The sequence below is a fragment of the Hyperoodon ampullatus genome, assembly GCF_949752795.1.
Source record: "Hyperoodon ampullatus genome assembly, chromosome: 4".
In the NCBI taxonomy this organism is placed as follows: Eukaryota; Metazoa; Chordata; class Mammalia; order Artiodactyla; family Ziphiidae; genus Hyperoodon; species Hyperoodon ampullatus.
In genome coordinates this window covers 15,043,269-15,062,490 of record NC_136917.1, presented here as the reverse complement: position 1 = coordinate 15,062,490, position 19,222 = coordinate 15,043,269, and the positions used below count along the sequence as shown (strand labels likewise).

The 19,222-nt window shown below is 41.2% G+C and overlaps 1 protein-coding gene across 5 annotated transcripts in view; it reads right to left on the bottom strand.

The window, feature by feature from the left end:
• KCNIP1 (potassium voltage-gated channel interacting protein 1) overlaps positions 1–19,222 on the bottom strand; it is a gene marked incomplete at both ends in the record, with an annotated part of 352,163 nt that overhangs the window by 36,761 nt on the left and 296,180 nt on the right. Inside the window, one exon of one of the 5 annotated variants that reach the window (XM_079701789.1) lies at positions 17,120–17,228. The exons of the other annotated variants lie outside the window; for them this stretch is intronic. Within the exon in view, the coding sequence (XP_079557915.1) occupies positions 17,120–17,228 (109 nt within the window). Of the gene's footprint in view, positions 1–17,119; positions 17,229–19,222 lie in introns of those variants that run through there. 5 annotated transcript variants of the gene reach the window in all.

Genomic DNA, 19,222 nt, shown 5'->3' with positions numbered 1-19,222 from the left:
GTGTTAAAGACTCTCGCTTCTCAGGGTCTTCCCAAGGATGAGGTGGATACCCAGGACACAGCACATAGTAGGTGTGCAGGAGGTGTGGCTCCTTTCCTTTCCCCTCCTGCCTATGCCTGTGTGAGGAGGTGGCGTGGCGAACTGAGGTCTGGGTCACCCTGCCTGGGAGTCAGTCTTGCGCCATCTTTAAGGGACAACATGTAGGAGCGCTGGCCTGACCCCTGGGAGGTTCTTCAGGGCAGAGAACACTGAACCACATCCCTCAACCCCTGATTCAGTGTTCTCTGCTGGGCTGGGCATTTCTATTCTCTGGGTTCTAATTCCTTCTGCAGTGGAAAGAGTGGGTGGGGGGATGGGGCACTGGATTTCTACTTTTCTAGCCTTGGGCAGTTCTCTCTATATTTTTAGTTATTAATCAATTATGGATCTAGTCTCCAGAAACTTCTCTAAAGTCACCTTGAACCTATGCTATTTTCAATTTATATTAATTTCCTCTTGAGATACCAAGTTTCATTAAGTTTATTGGCTTTGGTAAGTCAAATTTCTTTTAATCGGTCCTAGTTCACTTCTTTTAATCTAATTTTAGTATATTTAGGATTTGCTCAACATTTATTTCTTTTTTTTAACATGTAAGCGTGTCCACGTTCTCCATAGTCAGATTTTAGGGAAGAGAAGACTTACATAAAAGAAGTTTAATGAACTCCTACTCTGTAAGTTAATGAATTCCTACTATATGTAAGGATATGCTAAGTACTTTCACATTTGTTAATCTCCTTTTATCTTCCCATCAATCGTGGGAAGTAATATTAGTATCCCCAGTTCGCCACTGTTCATGCTAAGTCTCAGAAAGCTTAAGTGACTCTCCCAGGGTCCCACAGAGAGTAAGTGCCTGTGCTGGGATGTGGCAGCTGGGTCTCTCTTTCTGTGAGGTAATATTGCTTACACAATGTTGCAATGTTGTAATGTTGCACCCAGCTGCTTTCTGCCTTCCTTCTCCTTCTCTCTCTTTACACATTGAGAGATGGAAGTGGTTATTCCTGGAGCGTTCAGCATTGACTCTTTGCTTCTCCAGACCTGGAGGGCTTTTTTTTTTTTTTTGAAGCTTCCATGTCTTGTCTGAAAAGGACTGGAGACTCGAGAGCAGGGGTCCTCCAGGGCTCCCATCTAGCAGCCCGCTTCTTTTCTGTTGCACTTGGCTTCTGTGGGATCTTAGGATAAAGCCATCATTGCTGCAGCTTAATGCAGACCTGGCTGAACGGCAGCCCATACATTTAATACCATGCATGTTTAATCGCATCTGGCCAATGTTTGGGCATCTTTACTTAGGTGGTTCTTGGGGAAAATCGAGGGCATGTATATCAAGCAATTTTTGAATTATGTCTCTATTAGCATCTGTGAATATCTCCCCAGGGGAGCCAAGAAAACTCTATTAGCTGAGCATTTTAAAACAGGATTGGAGGAAGCAGTGGGGGAATATCCCATAGGAACAATAACTACAAACAGCACTTCCATGTAAACAGGTCTTAATGTGCCTTCTATATTGAATTCCTGAGAGTGAGGCTCTGGGTTGGTATCTCAGTGCCCCCTCCAGGACTGCACCCCTGAAGTGCTGGGAACTGAGGCAGAAGGCTCAGGGGGCCCTGCTGGCTTCCTGGGTACCAGAAGCCTCGCAGACCATGGCAATGCTGAGTTGTAGGCAACATGACAATAATGGCATTGTTGTGTGACCTTGAGGAAGTGACCTTGGGCAAGTCACTTCCTCCCCTTGGGCCCTTAAATTATTAGCACTGAGCTAAATGCTTTCATAAAATTCATTTCAATTAATTCTCCTAATGTCCTGCAAGGTGGGTTATATTACCCCATTTTACAGATTGGGAGTTAAGTAGCTTGCCCAAAGTTGTTAGTCAGCAAATGGCAGAGCTGGGGTTTAAATTCTGGCCTCTGACTCTAGCCTGAGGGTTATTTCCAAGACACCAGATCATTTTCATGCTCTTTAGGGTGTTGTCCAGCTAAACATTCTATGAAGTATACCTTTTTGATACCAGAAGCTTGGTGATCTCACCTTGGCTTTTGCAAAACTCTCTCAACTTATTGACACTCTAGCAGCCATGGGAACAGATATATCACTCATTAGTTCTGTGTTTTATTTATGGCTGCTGCTGGTTCCAGTGTTCTAGGGGTTATGGCTGGGGCCCAGTGCACCCATAAAGTATCCTAACTGATGGTTGGTCGTCATAGTGATGGTGCTATAGAGAAACGCTGTGGCCCTGGCTGGATCACATCCCTTCTGTCTACCTTGAAAGCAAGTATGTGGGTCTTCTTACATAAAGTGGAATCATGGGATCATTAAAACTTCAAGGTTGGGTAGACCTTAGTTAGATCATCCAGTGGATTTTAAACTCCCATAAAGGCAAAGAATTCTTTAATCAAAGGAAATTTTGCTTGGCGGCTAAGTATGTAAAAGAGATGAAAGCAATCAGATGCTAGGGTTAAAGTGAGAGATCAGAAGAATGTTGTTTTCCTTCTTCAAATCCCATAGGGTGGTCCTTCAGATTTTGCAATTCATCGTTTGGAAACTAGTGATCTAATTCAACCTGCTCATTTTACAGTTGGCTAGGATGAGCTCAGTGAGGGACACTGATGTGTCCGAGGGAAGGGCTGAGGCTGAAGTCCAGTCTATTGACATGCCGCCAGGGGCTCTTTTCTTAACCATGTAAACAATGGCAATGAGTACGCCCCAGGATTGGGCTTGAAAGGATTCTAAGTCCTTTGCTGTGAATAATTTGTGCATTAATCCATTCATTCATCAGCTTTTACTGAGTATGAGAGTTGTCAAGTAGGAGAACTTGCTCTATTCTTAGAATATTCTCTAAAATATGAGGGGATTACCCCAGGGCAGGCTAGAAGGGGAATAGCACACTTCTGTCAATATTTAGGATGTATATTAGGAAGGTAATAGAGACGTTTGGAGAAGGAGCCAGGCTTTGGAGGAAAATGAAGGCCCACAAGAGAAGAGTGAGAAGTAATTGTGTATGGTGTGGGATATGGGGTCTTTGCTGTGAAGGTGGAAGCCTTTGTCTTGGGCTGCCAAATGCATTTCAAGGTGTGAGGCAGTTTTGGAGATAAATCTCTGGGTCCGTCATCCATTAGTTATTTGTTCATTCATTCAACACTTCTTGAGCATCCTATGTACTGGGCGCTGTGTTGGGCAGAAGGAATGTATGGTGAATGGGACAGACATAGTCGCTATTTTCATGAGTTAGCCCCTCCCCAAGTCTTTTCTTTGCTTATGGGATAAAGACATTTGTTCATTTGTTCATCCATTTAACAAATGTTTCTTCTTGGTGTTAGAACCAACTATCCTCTTAAAGTTGCTTCCCTTAGGAGGTACAGCTTAGTGACTCCTGAGGAGACAAGTCACACCAATCATCTTTCTAGTTTTTAAAATAAGCAAATGTGAAAGCAGCTAACAGTCCAAAGCCAGCAGACAGTTGTTCCTCAGTGTCCATGGGGAGACTGGTTCCAGGCCAACCTACCTGCAATAGATACCAAAATCCACAAATTCTCAAGTCCCTTATATAGTAAAATGGCATAGTATTTGCATTTAACCTATGTACCTTCTCCTGTACACTTTAAATCACCTCTAGATTACTTATAATACCTAATGCAATGTGAATGCTATGCAAATACTTGCTCAAGAGCAACAAATTCAAGTTTTGCTTTTTTGGAATTTTCTGGAATCTTTTTCAAATATGTTCTATCTGCAGTTGGTTGAATCTTCCTATGTGGAGCCCACAGATATGGAGGGCCCACTGGACTATGTTAGTACCATAATTAAAAAAAAAAGATTGTACTTGGGTTCTTCCCATAGAAATTCACTGACAAAACAACTGTCTAAGCAGGGATCCATTTTTCAAGAGTGATTCGAGATCAGTTAGGGTGCAGAAGGAATGGAACACTCTCTAGATGAATTTCGATGGAAATGGATTAGAAGCAGGGAAGTCAGGGAGAGAATGAATGGAAAGACCAGCCCAAGTGGGCATCACAGTAGAAGGCTGTGAGTAGCATGAGAGAGATTTGGGGTCCTGGGGCTGGACAGAGAGAAGACCAGAGGCATGGAGAAGGAAGGTGAAGGCAGAGAGGAGGAACCTATGGACAGATTTGACTTCTTAATCCGTAAATGTTGCCTTAAGGGAAATAAAGGAACAATACTGCTGTGCTTACTTATTTCAAGGGCATTGGATCAATGAAGTACTGTGTTAAATATACTAAACAAGTGACTAGGTGGGTGACACTCAACTCTTTATTTTGGAAAACCTCAAATGCCCAGCCTGAGAGATGCCTCACGAGGTAATTAGACATTGTTTTTTACAGTCAGGTTTATGGACCCTGGATACAAAGGCTGGGTTCCTCCCTGGGGCTGATTTGTCTGGGGGTGATGGTGTTCTGGCCACAGCTCAAGTTCAAAGTGGGTTGCTGTGACTTTCTTTTGCAGAGGAGAATCTCTAGAGATTAAAGCACAAAGAGCAGTTGGTAAACTGTTAACTAGCAAAGCAGACTTCTTAAGGCTTCTGATGATAGAATGTAAGTTACTGGACACCCAGGTGAACCACAGAGAATCAAGTGCTTGCCTCAAAACTGGCTCAATCTCCTTCCTGCTCTTGCCCCCCTCCCTCCATCCTTCCTCACTCACTCCCACCTCTTCACCTCTTGCTTCCCTGCCTCTTCTGACCAGTTCTCTCTCCTCTCCCCTCTTTTTTTCTACCTCTCACCTTCCTATCTTATTTCTCCTCTTCTCCTTTCTCTCTGTAGTTGAAAATATTATGGACTTTTAAAGCAGGATAACTTTATTCCTTAAAGGAATTTATCTTCACTTTTCTTCATATAAAAATCAGGTTGTGATCCTTCTCTGTGAGTACCCAGGAATCTGCATCATTATCTTTAGCTTCTGGGCACTGGTGTCACAATAGTACTTGGGAATAAAAGTGGGGATTGGGATGTCAGGGCAAGCTACAGGGCACTTTCACTTTATCTGTATTGTAAAGCATTGTTTTAAAAAGTGAGATTTCAGAGAAGGTGGAAGCTCTCAGCGGAGCCGCAGTCCCTGGCTGCCCGGTTGTGCTCCGCTTCCTCCCTCCTGCACCACCACCTCTCTCCCGGAGTGACTGAGGGCCCAGTGGCCAAGGCCCTGCCACCCGGCATGGAGCCCGGGTCTCCATGCAGCCTTAACTCCCTGCTTGGCGCCTCTTCCCTCCGCGGTCACGGAGCTGCCCCAGAGCCCGAGCAGAGGGCAGCACGACACCTTAGGCTGACCGTGGCCCCGCCCTGGCCACACTGCCGCTGTGCTCTGGTTGGACCCGGCTGGCCAAAGCCCGGTCCGCCCTCGGGTCCCCACACCAGCTGTGTGGCTGACAGGGTCTTGGTGCTCCAGCCGGGTGTCAGGCCTGTGCCTCTGACGTGGGAGAGCTGAGTTCAGGACATTTGTCCAGCACGGACCTCCCGGTTCCACATAACATCAAACAGCGAAAGCTCTCCCAGAGATCTCCATCTCAACGCAAAGACCCAGCTCCACTCAACGACCAGCAAGCTCCAGTGCTGGACACCCTGTGCCAAACAACGAGCAAGACAGGAACACAACCCCACCCATTAGCAGAGAGGCTGCCTAAAATCATAATAAGGTCACAGACACCCCAAAACACACCACAAGACGTGGTCCTGCCCACAAGAAAGACAAGATCCAGCCTCATCCACCAGAACACAGGCACCAGTCCCCTCCACCAGAAAGCCTACAAAACCCACTGATCCAACCTTAGCCACTGGGGGCAGACACCAAAAACAACAGGAACTACAAACCTGCAGCCTGCGAAAGGAGACCCCAAACCCAGTAAGTTAAGCAAAATGAGAAGACAGAGAAACACACAGCAGATGAAGGAACAAGGCAAAAACCCAACAGACCAAACAAATGAAGAGGAAATAGGCAGTCTGCCTGAAAAAGAAGTCAGAGTAATGATAGTAAACATGATCCAAAATCTTAGAAATAGAATGGAGAAAACACAAGACATGTTTAACAAGGACTTAGAAGAATGAAAGAGCAAGCAAACAGTGATGAATAACACAATAAATGAAATTTAAAATTCTCTAGAAGGAATCAATAGCAGAATAACTGAGGCAGAAGAACAGATAAGTGACCTGGAAGATAAAATAGTGGAAATAACTACTGCAGAGAAGAATAAAGAAAAAACAATGAAAAGAATTGAGGACAGCCTCAGAGACCACTGGGACAACATTAAATGCACCAACATTCAAATTATAGGGGTCCCAGAAAAAAAAGAGAAAAAGAAAGGGACTGAGAAAATATTTGAAGAGATTATAGTTGAAAACTTCCCTACTATGGGAAAGGAAATAGTCAATCAAGTCCAGGAAGCACAGAGAGTCCCATACAGGAAAAATCCAAGGAGAAACATGCCAAGGCATATATTAATCAAATGATGAAAAATTAAATACAAAGAAAAAATATTAAAAGCAGCAAGGGAGAAACAATAAATAACACACAAGGGAATCCCCATAAGGTTAACAGCTGATCTTTCAGCAGAAACTCTGCAAGGCAGAAGGGAGTGGCAGGACATATTTAAAGTGATGAAAGGCAAAAACCTACAACCAAGATTACTCTACCCAGCAAGGATCTCATTCAGATTCGATGGAGAAATTAAAACATTTACAGACAAGCAAAAGCTAAGAGAATTCAGCACCACCAAACCAGCTTTACAACAAATGCTAAAGGAACTTCTCTAGGCAGGGAACACAAGAGAAGGAAAAGACCTACAATAACAAACCCAAAACAATTAAGAAAATGGGAATAGGAACATACATATCGATAACTACCTTAAATGTAAATGGATTAAATGCTCCAACCACAAGACATAGACTGGCTGAATGGATACAAAAACAAGACCATACATATGCAGTCTACAAGAGACCCACTTCAGACCTAGGGACACATACAGACTGAAAGTGAGGGGATGGAAAAAGATATTCCATGCAAATGGAAATCAAAAGAAAGCTGGCATAGCAATTCTCATATCAGTTAAAATAGACTTTAAAATAAAGACTATTACAAGAGACAAGGAAGGACACTACATAATGACCAAGGGATCAATCCAAGAAGAAGATATAACAATTGTAAATACTTATGCACTCAACATAGGAGCACCTCAATACATAAGGCAAATGCTAACAACCATGAAAGGGGAAATCGACAGTAATACAATCCTAGTAGGGGACTTTAACACCCCACTTTCACCAATGGACAGATCATCCAAAATGAAAATAAATAAGGAAACACAAGCTTTAAATGATACATTAAACAAGATGGACTTAATTGATATTTATAGGACATTCCATCCAAAAACAACAGAATACACTTTCTTCTCAAGTACTCATGGAACATTCTCCAGGATAGATCATATCTTGGGTCACAAATCAAGCCTGGGTAAATTTAAGAAAATTGAAATCGTATCAAGTATCTTTTCTGACCACAGCACTATGAGACTAGATATCAATTACAGGAAAAAATCTGAAAAAAATACAAACACATGGAGGCTAAACAATATGCTACTAAATAACCAAGAGATCACTGAAGAAATCAAAGAGGAAAGCAAAAACAACCTAGAAACAAATGACAGTAAACACATGATGACCCAAAACCTATGGGATGCAGCAACAGCAGTTCTAAGAGGGAAGTTTGTAGCAATATAATCCTACCTCACGAAACAAGAAAAATCTCAAATAAACAACCTAACCTTACACCTAAATCAATTAGAGAAAGAAGAAGAACAACAACAACAAAAAAAAACCCCAAAGTTAGCAGAAGGAAAGAAATCATAAAGATCAGATCAGAAATAAATGAAAAAGAAATGAAGGCAACGATAGCAAAGATCAATAAAACTAAAAGCTGGTTCTTTGAGAAGATAAACAAAATTGATAAGCCATTAGCCAGACTAAGAAAAAAAGGGAGAAGACTCAAATCAACAGATTTAGAAATGAAAAAGGGGAAGTAACAACTGACACTGCAGAAATACAGAGGATCATGAGAGATTACTACAAGCAACTACATGCCGATAAAATGGACAACCTGGAAGACATGGACAAATTCTTAGAAAAGCACAACCTTCTGAGACTGAACTAGGAAGCAATAGAAAATATAAACAGACCAATCACAAGCACTGAAATGGAAACTGTGATTAAAAATCTTCCAACAAACAATAGCCCAGGACCAGATGGCTTCACAGGGGAATTCTATCAAACATTTAGAGAAGAGCTAATACCTATCCTTCTCAAACTCTTGCAAAATATAGCAGAGGAAGGAACTTTCCCAAACTCATTCTATGAGGCCATGATCACCCTGATACCAAAACCAGACAAAGATGTCACAAAGAAAGAAAACTACAGGGCAATGTCACTGATGAACATAGATGCAAAAATCCTCAACAAAATACTAGCAAACAGAGTCCAACAGCACATTAAAAGGATCATACACCATGATCAAGTGGGGTTTATCCCAGGAATGCAAGGATTCTTAAATATATGCAAATCAATGTGATAAACAAAATTAACAAATTGAAGGAGAAAAACCATACGATCATCTCAACAGATGCAGAAAAAGCTTTTGACAAAATTCAGCACCCATTTATGATTTAAAAAACCCTCCAGAAAGTAGGCACAGAGGGAACTTACCTCAACATAATAAAGACCATATATGACAAACCCATAGCCAATATTGTTCTCAATGGTGAAAAACTGAAACCAGTTCCTCTAAGATGAGAAACAAGACAAGGTTGTCACTCTCACCACTATTATTCAACATAGTTTTGGAAGTTTTAGCCACAGCAATCAGAGAAGAAAAAGAAATAAAAGGAATCCAAATCGGAAAATAAGAAGTAAAGCTGTCACTGTTTGCAGATGATATGATACTATACACAGACAATCCTAAAGATGCTACCAGAAAACTACTGGAGCTAATCAATGACTTTGGTAAAGTAGCAGGATACAAAATTAATGCACAGAAATCTCTTGCATTCCTATATACTAATGATGAAAAATCTGAAAGAGAAATTAAGGAAACACTCCCATTTACCATTTCAAAAAAAAGAATAAAATACCTAGGAATAAGTCTGCCTAAGGAGACAGAAGACGTGTATGCAGAAAACTATAAGACAGTGATGAAAGAAATTAAAGATGATACAAACAGATGGAGAGATATATCATGTTGGATTGGAAGACTCAACGTTGTGAAAACGACTATACTACCCAAAGCAATCTACAGATTCAATGCAATCCCTATCAAACTACCAATGGCATTTTTCACAGAACTAGAACAAAAAATTTCACAATTTGTATGGAAACACAAAAGACCACGAATGGCCAAAGTAATCTTGAGAAAGAAAAACTGAGCTGGAGGAATCAGGCTCCCTGACGTCAGACTATACTACAAAGCTACAGTAATCAAGACAGTATGGTACTGGCACAAAAACAGAAATATAGATCAATGGAACAGGATAGAAAGCCCAGAGATAAACCCATGCACCTATGGTCACCTTATTTTTGATAAAGGAGGCAAGAATATAAATGGAGAAAAGATGGCCTCTTCAATAAGTGGTGCTGGGAAAACTGGACAGCTACATGTAAAAGAATGAAATTGGGGTCTTCCCTGGTCACGCCGTGGTTGAGAGTCCGCCTGCCAATGCAGGGGACACGGGTTTGTGCCCCGGTCTGGGAAGATCCCACATGCTGCAGAGCGGCTGGGCCCGTGAGCCGTGGCTGCCGGGCCTGTGCATCCAGAGCCTGTGCTCCACAACGGGAGAGGCCACAGCAGTGAGAGGCCCACGTAAAAAAAAAAAAAGAATGAAATTGGAACACTCCCTAACACCATACACAAAAATAAACTCAAAATGGTTTAACAATCTAAATGTAAGGCCAGACTCTGTTAAAACTCTTAGAGGAAAACATAGGCAGAACACTCTATGACATAAATCACAGCAAGATCCTTTTTGACCCACATCCTAGAGAAATGGAAATAAAAACAAAAATAAACAAATGGGACCTAATGAAACTTAAAAGCTTTTGCACAGAAAAGGAAAACATAAACAAGGCAAAAACCCTCATAACCCTCAGAATGGGAGAAAATATTTGCAAATGAAGCAACTGACAAGGGATTAATCTCCAAAATTTACAAGCAGTTTATGCAGCTCAATATCAAAAAAACAAACAACCCAATCCAAAAATAGGCAGAAGATCTAAACAGACGTTTCTCCAAAGAAGATATACAGATTGCCAACAAACACATGAAAGGATGCTCATTATCACTAATCATTAGAGAGATGCAAATCAAAACTACAATGAGGTATCACCTCACACTAGTCAGAATGGCCATCATGAACAGATCTACAAACAATAAATGCCAGAGAGGGTGTGGAGAAAAGGGAACCCTCTTGCACTGTTGGTGGGAATGTAAATTGATACAGCCACTATGGAGAACAGTATGGAGGTTCCTTAAAAAACTACAAATAGAACTACCATATGACCCAGCCATCCCACTACTGGGCATAAACCCTGAGCAAACCATAATTCAAAAAGAGTCATGTACCACAATGTTCACTGCAGTTCTATTTACAATAGCCAGGACATGGAAGCAACCTAAGTGTCCATCAACAGATGAATGGATAAAGAAGATGTGGCACATATATACAATGGAATATTACTCAGCCCTAAAAAGAAACGAAATTGAGTTACTTGTAGTGTGGTGGATGGACTTACAGACTGTCATACAGAGTGAAGTAAGTCAGAAAGAGAAAAACAAATACCGTATGCTAACACATATATATGGAATCTGAAGAAAAAAGAAAGAAAAAGGTTCTGAAGAACCTACGGGCAGGACAGGAATAAAGACGCAGACATAGAGAATGGACTTGAGGACAGAGGGAGGGGGAAGGGTAAGCTGGGACAAAGTGAGAGAGTGGCATGGACTTATATACACTACCAAATGTAAAATAAATAGCTAGTGGGAAGCAGCCAAATAGCACAGGGAGATCAGCTCGGTGCTTTGTGACCACCTAGAGGGGTGGGATAGGGAGGGTAGGAGGGAGACGCAAGAGGGAGGGGATATGGGGATATATGTATGCATATAGCTGATTCACTTTGTTTTATAGCAGAAAGTAACACACCATTGTAAAGCAATTATACTCCAATAAAGATGTTTAAAAAAAGTGAGAGTTCATTCATGTATTGCTTGTGCAATTACTATGTAAATAAATAGGAAAACATGTTTTTACAAATCAGGTGAGTTGAACATTTTAAGTTTCTTTCTGTGAAGAATCTCAAACCAGTCCCATGCAGTTGTTTTGACTTGTATGTGGCCGTCACTTTTTCTCAGCATCTGTGGCCTTGGATAGAAAAATAAGTTTTAAAAAGTTTATCGCCCTTGCTCTGGCATATTGTGAAATACCAGCGATTTTAGCTCAGCAAATCTTGTGTGTCTTTGTGTTGGGTTTTAGATTTTCTCAACTACAGGATGGATGTGGGGAGGTGGGCAGGTAGCAGAGTGGATGGGACCTGGAGTCAGTCTCATTTTGTTGGTCAGGTTGGGGGTCTTCAGGCTGCAGCTGAATGGAAGAGTCCTGAGCCTGGGCACATCCGGATAGCCCTCCAAGACCCAGACACTAGGAGGGCTTCTGACCACAGAATACATTCTCCTGATTGGAGGCTAGGAGGTCCTGGCTGTCCTGCTGCTTGTCATACAAGTAGAAAAGGTTTAGATATAGAACTCGGGGGCCAGCCAGAGCAGCAGATGGGGTTGTCCTTATGGGGAATGAGAGGCCTGAGGAAACCCCTCCCATTTACCTTGAAAGGGGGTATTTCTGGGAATATCATAAGCCTTGAAAAATGATAATATAATGAACAGACTTGGTGGAGAGAAAGATGGGAGAGGTAGAGGAAGTAAGTGTCCTTTTCTCCCAATATTTTAGAGAAGGTGGATAATAGACACTACTTAAAGCCAACATTTAAGTAATCAAGGATTGTGTGCCATTTAAAGTATAATTATATCCACAGAAGAATTAAAAACAACAAACCAAATCTGGAGGTAGAAAGAGGAAAAAGAAGCAACAAGAATATATTGTATAGCACAGGGAATTACAGCCATTATCTTGTAATAACATTTAATGGAGTATAATCTGTAAAAATACTGAATCACTATGTTGTACACCTGAAACTAATATAATATTGTAAATCAACTATACTTCAATTTAAAAAAAAAAGAAAGATGAAAAAGAGAAAAGAGAGAGGTTGGGGTTAAGGTTGTAGAGGAGTAATCCACTTGAGCTATTTCTGTTTATTTAGTGGTAGGAGGGTATATGAACCCTGGAGATACACACACACACACACACACACACACACACACACACACACACACATTTATCAGCAAGATCATGCTCTTTTTAAAGGCTCTAGGGGAGAATCCATTCCCTTGCCTCTTCCAGCTTCTGGTGGCCACCAGCATTCCTTGACTTGTGGCCACATCACTTCAATCCTTGCCTCCATCTTCACATCAACTTCTCCTCTTCTGTCTGTGTCTAATCTCTGCTTCTCTTTTATGATACTTATGATGGCATATAGGACCCACCGAGGTAATTCAGGGTAATTTCCTCAAGATCCTTAATCATACTTGGCAAATAACCTTTTTCCTTATAAGGTGACATCGTTTCCAGGGATCAGGACCTGATATCTTTGGGTGCCCATGGTTCAGCCCACTACAACCCTACTTTATTAGGTTATAAGCCCTTTACCAAAGGGAATAATACAAGTATCTGATGAGTAGAAGTGGTGATATTCCCAATGCTCCAGGCACAGTTTAAGGGCAAGTTTCGCTGCATTTGGACAATGAAAAGTGCTCTGGAGTGGGACTCAGAAGGCTTGAGTCGTGAAATTGTCACTTCCTAGTCATGTGGCCTTGAAATCGAAGCCCCAGGGCCTCAGTTTTTTTAACACTATAAAATTAGTTCAATGATAATATAGGATTTTTATATATCTTACAGGAGTTCTTTGTTGTCCAAGTCAAACATTATATGGGCAATATTTTCTTAAGCTATAAAATACTAAACAGTCCATAACAAATGGTTAAAGTTGGATATGTGTGGGTAGTTGGCTTCATATGAACCATATTTCAAATCTTTTGCCATCAAGTAGATCCAGAAAATCTCCAGAGTAATACTACATGTTTCATACAATTTAGAATGCATAGAAAATGGACTTTCTAAAGGCCCCAATAAACACACCTGGATTCTCATGGTTTCCCCAAGTTTACCATGTTATTATTGCTATTTTTTTTGGTCTGTTGTTCTTGTGTAGGTTGTGACATTCCTGGTTTCATGAATAAGTTATGGTCAGAGATGGCAAAATAACCCTATATTTATACAGATATAAGATATGGTAGCAGGAGAATCCACTTTGAGAAACACTGATGTGTGCCTCACTGCTTCAGGCAGTGCTTTGAGCTGGAGTAGTGAATCACTTCTAAAGTTACTATGGCAGAGCCCATAGACATGGTGCTTTGGGGAGAGAGGGCTCTCATCTGGTGAGGGTGAAGTTGCATAAAGCTGGCCCAGGAAGCAGTGAGAAGAGAGGCGGAGAATTAACTGGTATTGGTCTCTGAATCTTCTGGGGGCATTACTTGTCTGTCACCTCCACACCCCTGCCTTGATCTTCTCTCTGCAGCCCCTGCTGTCCTCACTTTGGTGGAAGTGAAGATGAGCTTGATGGATCAGCAAGCCCTGGCAGTGAAGGCGGGGTATGCATGGTGACATAGCATATAGGGGAAAAGTCATCTCAGTGTTCCTACTCTGAAAGTTTCACTGGCAACTGTCAAATCCAAAGGGAAGGCTTATACTTCCTAAGAGGACTGATGGACTTTAAATCAAAGACATAAAGCATGGGCTTTGTCTTTTTTGTCTGATGAGTAGTATATTCATTTGATTGGCATGATCTAAGGCTGGAAAGAATTAAACATTTATAAAGTACCTGCTGTGAAACAGAAAACAAGCTTGGTACTTCCCCATATGCTGCTTCATTTAAACCTTAAAATAGGTAGCATTCCTACCACTGTTTTGGGTTGAACTGTGTTATCCAAAAAGATATGTTGAAGTCATAATCCCTAATAACTTAAATGTGACTTTATTTGGAAATAGTCTTTGCATTTGTAATCAAGTTAAGATGAGGTCATTAAGGCTCTAATACACTATGACTGGTGTTCTTATAAGAAGAGGAAAATACCATGTGAAAACAGAGACACAGAGAGAAGATGGCCATGTGAAAATGGAGATAGAGACAGAAGTGATGCTGCCACAAACCAAAGAAGACCTGGAGCTACCAGAAATTGGAAGAGGCAAGGAAAGATTCTCTTCCAGAGGCTTGGGAGGAAGCATGGCCCTGTCAACACCTTGCTTTTGGGCTTCTAGCCTCCAGAACTGCGAGAGAATATATTACTGTTGTTTTGAGCCATCCACTTTGAAATAATTTGTTACAGGAAATTAATACAACCATCATTCTCATTTCTCTATTTTTACAAATGAGGAAAGTGAAACCTGGAGAAGAGAAACTTGCCCAGGGTCACACAACTGATAAATGACACATCCAGGATTCGAACCCAGCTATTTTGACTCCAGGCCTAATATCTATGCTACTTCAAAATTACTACTGAAAAATAAAATAAGAACAAGACCAAGGGCCTAAGAAAGACTACTGGTGGGTTCTTTAGAGATGTTCTACTGCTGTCTTTAAATTGACTGCATCCTGTTTGCTCCTCCAGTAGGAGGAGGTCTTCTCCTCTTAATAATAAGTGAGTGAATAGTTTCCCATATCACACACCCATTAAAAATCATGTTTTGGGCCACATGGTGAAGGCTCTAGCATAGGAGCATATGTGTGGTATAGACTTAATGACAGACCACAGACTCCATCTGGAGGGGGCTTACTTGTTGAGGTACTAGGTGTCCAGGACAGAATATGAAATTTTAGAGACCAATACCTGCTTGTTGCTGTTGCTGTATCATTGGAAATTTTATGTAACTTCTCTAAAACTGTCTTCTTCCTTATATAAAAGGAACAATGATATCAACTTCCAAGAGTTATTAAATTTTTTCCCTTAGAGTGTTATTTTGAGGGTTACATTAGCTCACGTATATACGAGCACCTGGCACTACACCTGGGACATTGTAGATGCAGAATAAATATTAATCCCTTCCTTCACCTGAGTTCCTGGAGGCAGTCTTAAACATATGGTCTCTACTTTTCACCTTAATCCCCTCATTACCATAACATTAGATGAATAACTGATATCTTCTGTGGTAATAAAACCAAAAGCTGTAACCTTGAGAAGTTAAAGCAGGGGAAGGGAGATGGTCACCTCTGGATATGGATAGGAAGAACAGGGTAATATTTCCACTGCACCATTAGCCTTATAAGGAAGTAGGCAGCTCTTGCATTAATTTGGAATCTCAGTGGGATTCTGCTCTGAAGCTCTGAATAGGGATGGGACACATTCTCTTGGGATCTGGTGGAGAACAGAGACTTTGCTCAATTGTTATGATTGGCAAGCTGAATTTGGAGTTTTAGAAGAGCACATATAAGGGACTGAGGGACAGGAAGAGTCTCTATTTGCATACAGAACTATTCTTCCCAATTGTTAGATTTCAGGTGGTTTTTAAGAAAGAAAAAGTTTTCTGAGTACATTTCAGCTTTCAAAATCTCAGAGAAACACAATCATAGACTTGTAGAATCATAGATTCACTAAATTTTAGCTAAAGCTTTAGAAGTTCTTACATAGGGCCAACATATAGAACAGATGAAGTGGAGCTGGTTTTGTGGAGGCAGGAATGCAGGGCTCAGAGTCTGCCTCACCACCCCCTGCTCAAAACCAAATAAAAGAAATCTTTGGTGACTCCAGAATTCCATGAAGCAGAGATTGAAAATCATCAATATTGCCATAGGAAACTGAGATCCAGGTAAAACAATGATTTGAACAAGGTTAAACAGAGACAGATTATTGATAGGAACCAGGTCTTGTAACTGCTAGTCCAGAGTTCATCCAACCACATCATTCTGTCCTTCAGTCTCTGGCTTACCTCAGCTTTGATTGGTACTTTAGCTAGTCTTTGGTCTGCAAACGTATTTCATTATTATGCATGTGATACTACCTCTTGGAAGAGGAATTCTGTCTACACCATGCAGTTATGGAAGTATATTCATCGAATATGAATATACATTGCTGGAGACTGGTCTTGTTTAATGCATTGCTCATCAAAATTGGAATCTTTCCTGCATCCTAATTTTACGTGGTAAGAATGATATAGAAAAACTATGTTCTATTTGGAGCAAAGTCTCATGAAGAGGAAGAAAATACTCTTTATTTCTTGAGCTCCTTTAACTTTGGGGACCAAACCACTAACTTTCTAGTAATAAACATTAAACAACATGGTTAACCTGAATTTTTAACTATTTCTCACTAAAGAATGGAGTTAAAGTCATGGCTGATTAGGTGGTTTTAGAGTAAAGGTTCTTATGCAGGTTGAGGATTAAGGGCTGGGGAAAGAAACTGATACTTGTTTAATGTCTTCTAGCTGCTGGGCACTGTGATCAGCATTTTACAAAATCTTTCACCACCATTATCTTCCCAACTACTTCTTAAACAAAGTTAATCAGTACGATGACTTTTGACAGTCATTGGCTTCTACCAACAATATAGTTATCAGACAGTTTGAGAGAGGATTTTGATGTATTCTGCTAGTCTCACACAGCTAGTAATCTACCAAGACGGGTGGGAACAGAAGATCCTAATTCCCCTGCCGCTCCCCCATCACTCTCCAGGCGCTACGTTTCAGCACCACGGACAGCGCAACACTCGGGCGCTTGGAGAAAGGCCGGAATCAATACAGCGCTGATTTAGCTGGGCTTTTTCAAATCTCTCGGGTCTCCGCGCGCCACTTTCCATGCATATTCTAAACTACTCTCACAACAACCTAAGCTGAAAAACACATTCATATAAAACGGCAAGCTTTGGGGGTTTGCTTACCGTCTGACAAGTCAATCAGCCCGAGGTAGCGCAAAAGTTTCAGAGAGGACCACACGACCACCACTATTCCCAGTGTTTGGAGCCCCTCAGACTCGCCCTCTGCCCACATCCTCACGGAACACTGGCGCACCAGCAAGACGCCAAGCGGGCATTTAAAGCCGGAAAACCACGCTTCCAAGCCTCCCTTCCCGCTGTTCTAAGCGCACGGTTTATTTCCGCCGGTCTTTCTTCGTCGCAGTCTCTCCCCTCTCCCTCCCTTCCACTCCTCCCCGCTCCCTCCTCCTTTCTCCTCCTCCTAGCTGGCAACGTCTATGTTTTTTCATAGTAATCTTTGCTTTTATTTCATTTTCTCCTAAGGCAGTTTCCCTAAAGGTTTAACCAACCCCTAACCATCTGCTACCCGAGTGTGACCGTAATTGGCAACGTCTCACAGCATATTCTCTCTGCCACCAGAGGGAATGCATGTGAGAGTAGACATAAATGAAGACAGAAGGGATTTGCATTTCTCTAATGATTAATGATGTTGAACATTCTTTCATGTGTTTGTTGGCAGTCTGTATATCTTCTTTGGAGAAATGTCTGTTTAGGTCTTCTGCCCATTTTTGGATTGGGTTGTTTGTTTTTTTTGTTATTGAGCTGCATGAGCTGTTTATAAATTTTGGAGATGAATCCTTTGTCAGTTGCTTCATTTGCAAATATTTTCTCCCATTCTGAGGGTTGTCTTTTGGTCTTGTTTATGGTTTCCTTTGCTGTGCAAAAGCTTTGAAGTTTCATTAGGTCCCATTTGTTTATTTTTGTTTTTATTTCCATTTCTCTAGGAGGTGGGTCAAAAAAGATCTTGCTGTGATTTATGTCATAGAGTGTTCTGCCTATGTTTTCCTCTAAGAGTTTGATAGTTTCTGGCCTTACATTTAGGTCTTTAATCCATTTTGAGCTTATTTTTGTGTATGGTGCTAGGGAGTGATCTAATCTCATACTTTTACATGTACCTGTCCAGAGAAATGCAAATCAAAACTACAATGAGATATCAACTCACACCAGTCAGAATGGCCATCATCAAAAAATCTAGAAACAATAAATGCTGGAGAGGGTGTGGAGAAAAGGGAACACTCTTGCACTGCTGGTGGGAATGTGAATTGGTACAGCCACTATGGAGAACAGTATGGAGGTTCCTTAAAAAACTACAAATAGAACTACCATATGACCCAGCCATCCCACTACTGGGCATATACCCTGAGAAAACCATAATTCAAAAAAAGTCATGTACCACAATGTTCATTGCAGCTCTATTTACAATAGCCCGGAGAAGGAAACAACCTAAGTGTCCATCATCGGTTGAATGGATAAAGAAGATGTGGCACATATGTACAATGGAATATTACTCAGCCATAAAAAGAAATGACATTGAGCTATTTGTAATGAGGTGGATAGACCTAGAGTCTGTCATACAGAGTGAAGTAAGTCAGAAAGAGAAAGACAAATACCATATGCTAACACATATATATGGAATTTAAGAAAAAAAAATGTCATGAAGAACCTAAGGGTAAGACAGGAATAAAGACACAGACCTACTAGAGAATGGACTTGAGGATATGGGGCGGGGGAAGGGTAAACTGTGACAAAGCGAGAGAGTGGCATGGACATATACACACTGCCAAACGTAATATAGCTAGCTAGTGGGAAGCAGCCACATAGCACAGGGAGATCAGCTCGGTGCTTTGTGACCAGCTGGCAGGGTGGGATAGGGAGGGTGGGAGGGAGGGAGACACAAGAGGGAAGAGATATGGGAACATATGTATATGTATAACTGATTCACTTTGTTATAAAGCAGAAACTAACACACCATTGTAAAGCAATTATACTCCAATAAAGATGTAAAAAAAAAAAAAAGACAGAAGGGAAGAGACTTAATGCTTTTGATCTGAGATAGACTTAGACGTGAGGGTTATTCTTCAAAAGGACAACAATTTGTTTTTACTTCTTCAGTTACAAACCCGTCAAGCTTATTCTGGGATACAGGTGGTCCCTGCTTTGACATCACAAAATGTCCCTGGAAACCGGATCATCAAGAAAGTAATTGTAAACTGGGCTGGGCCCACAGTT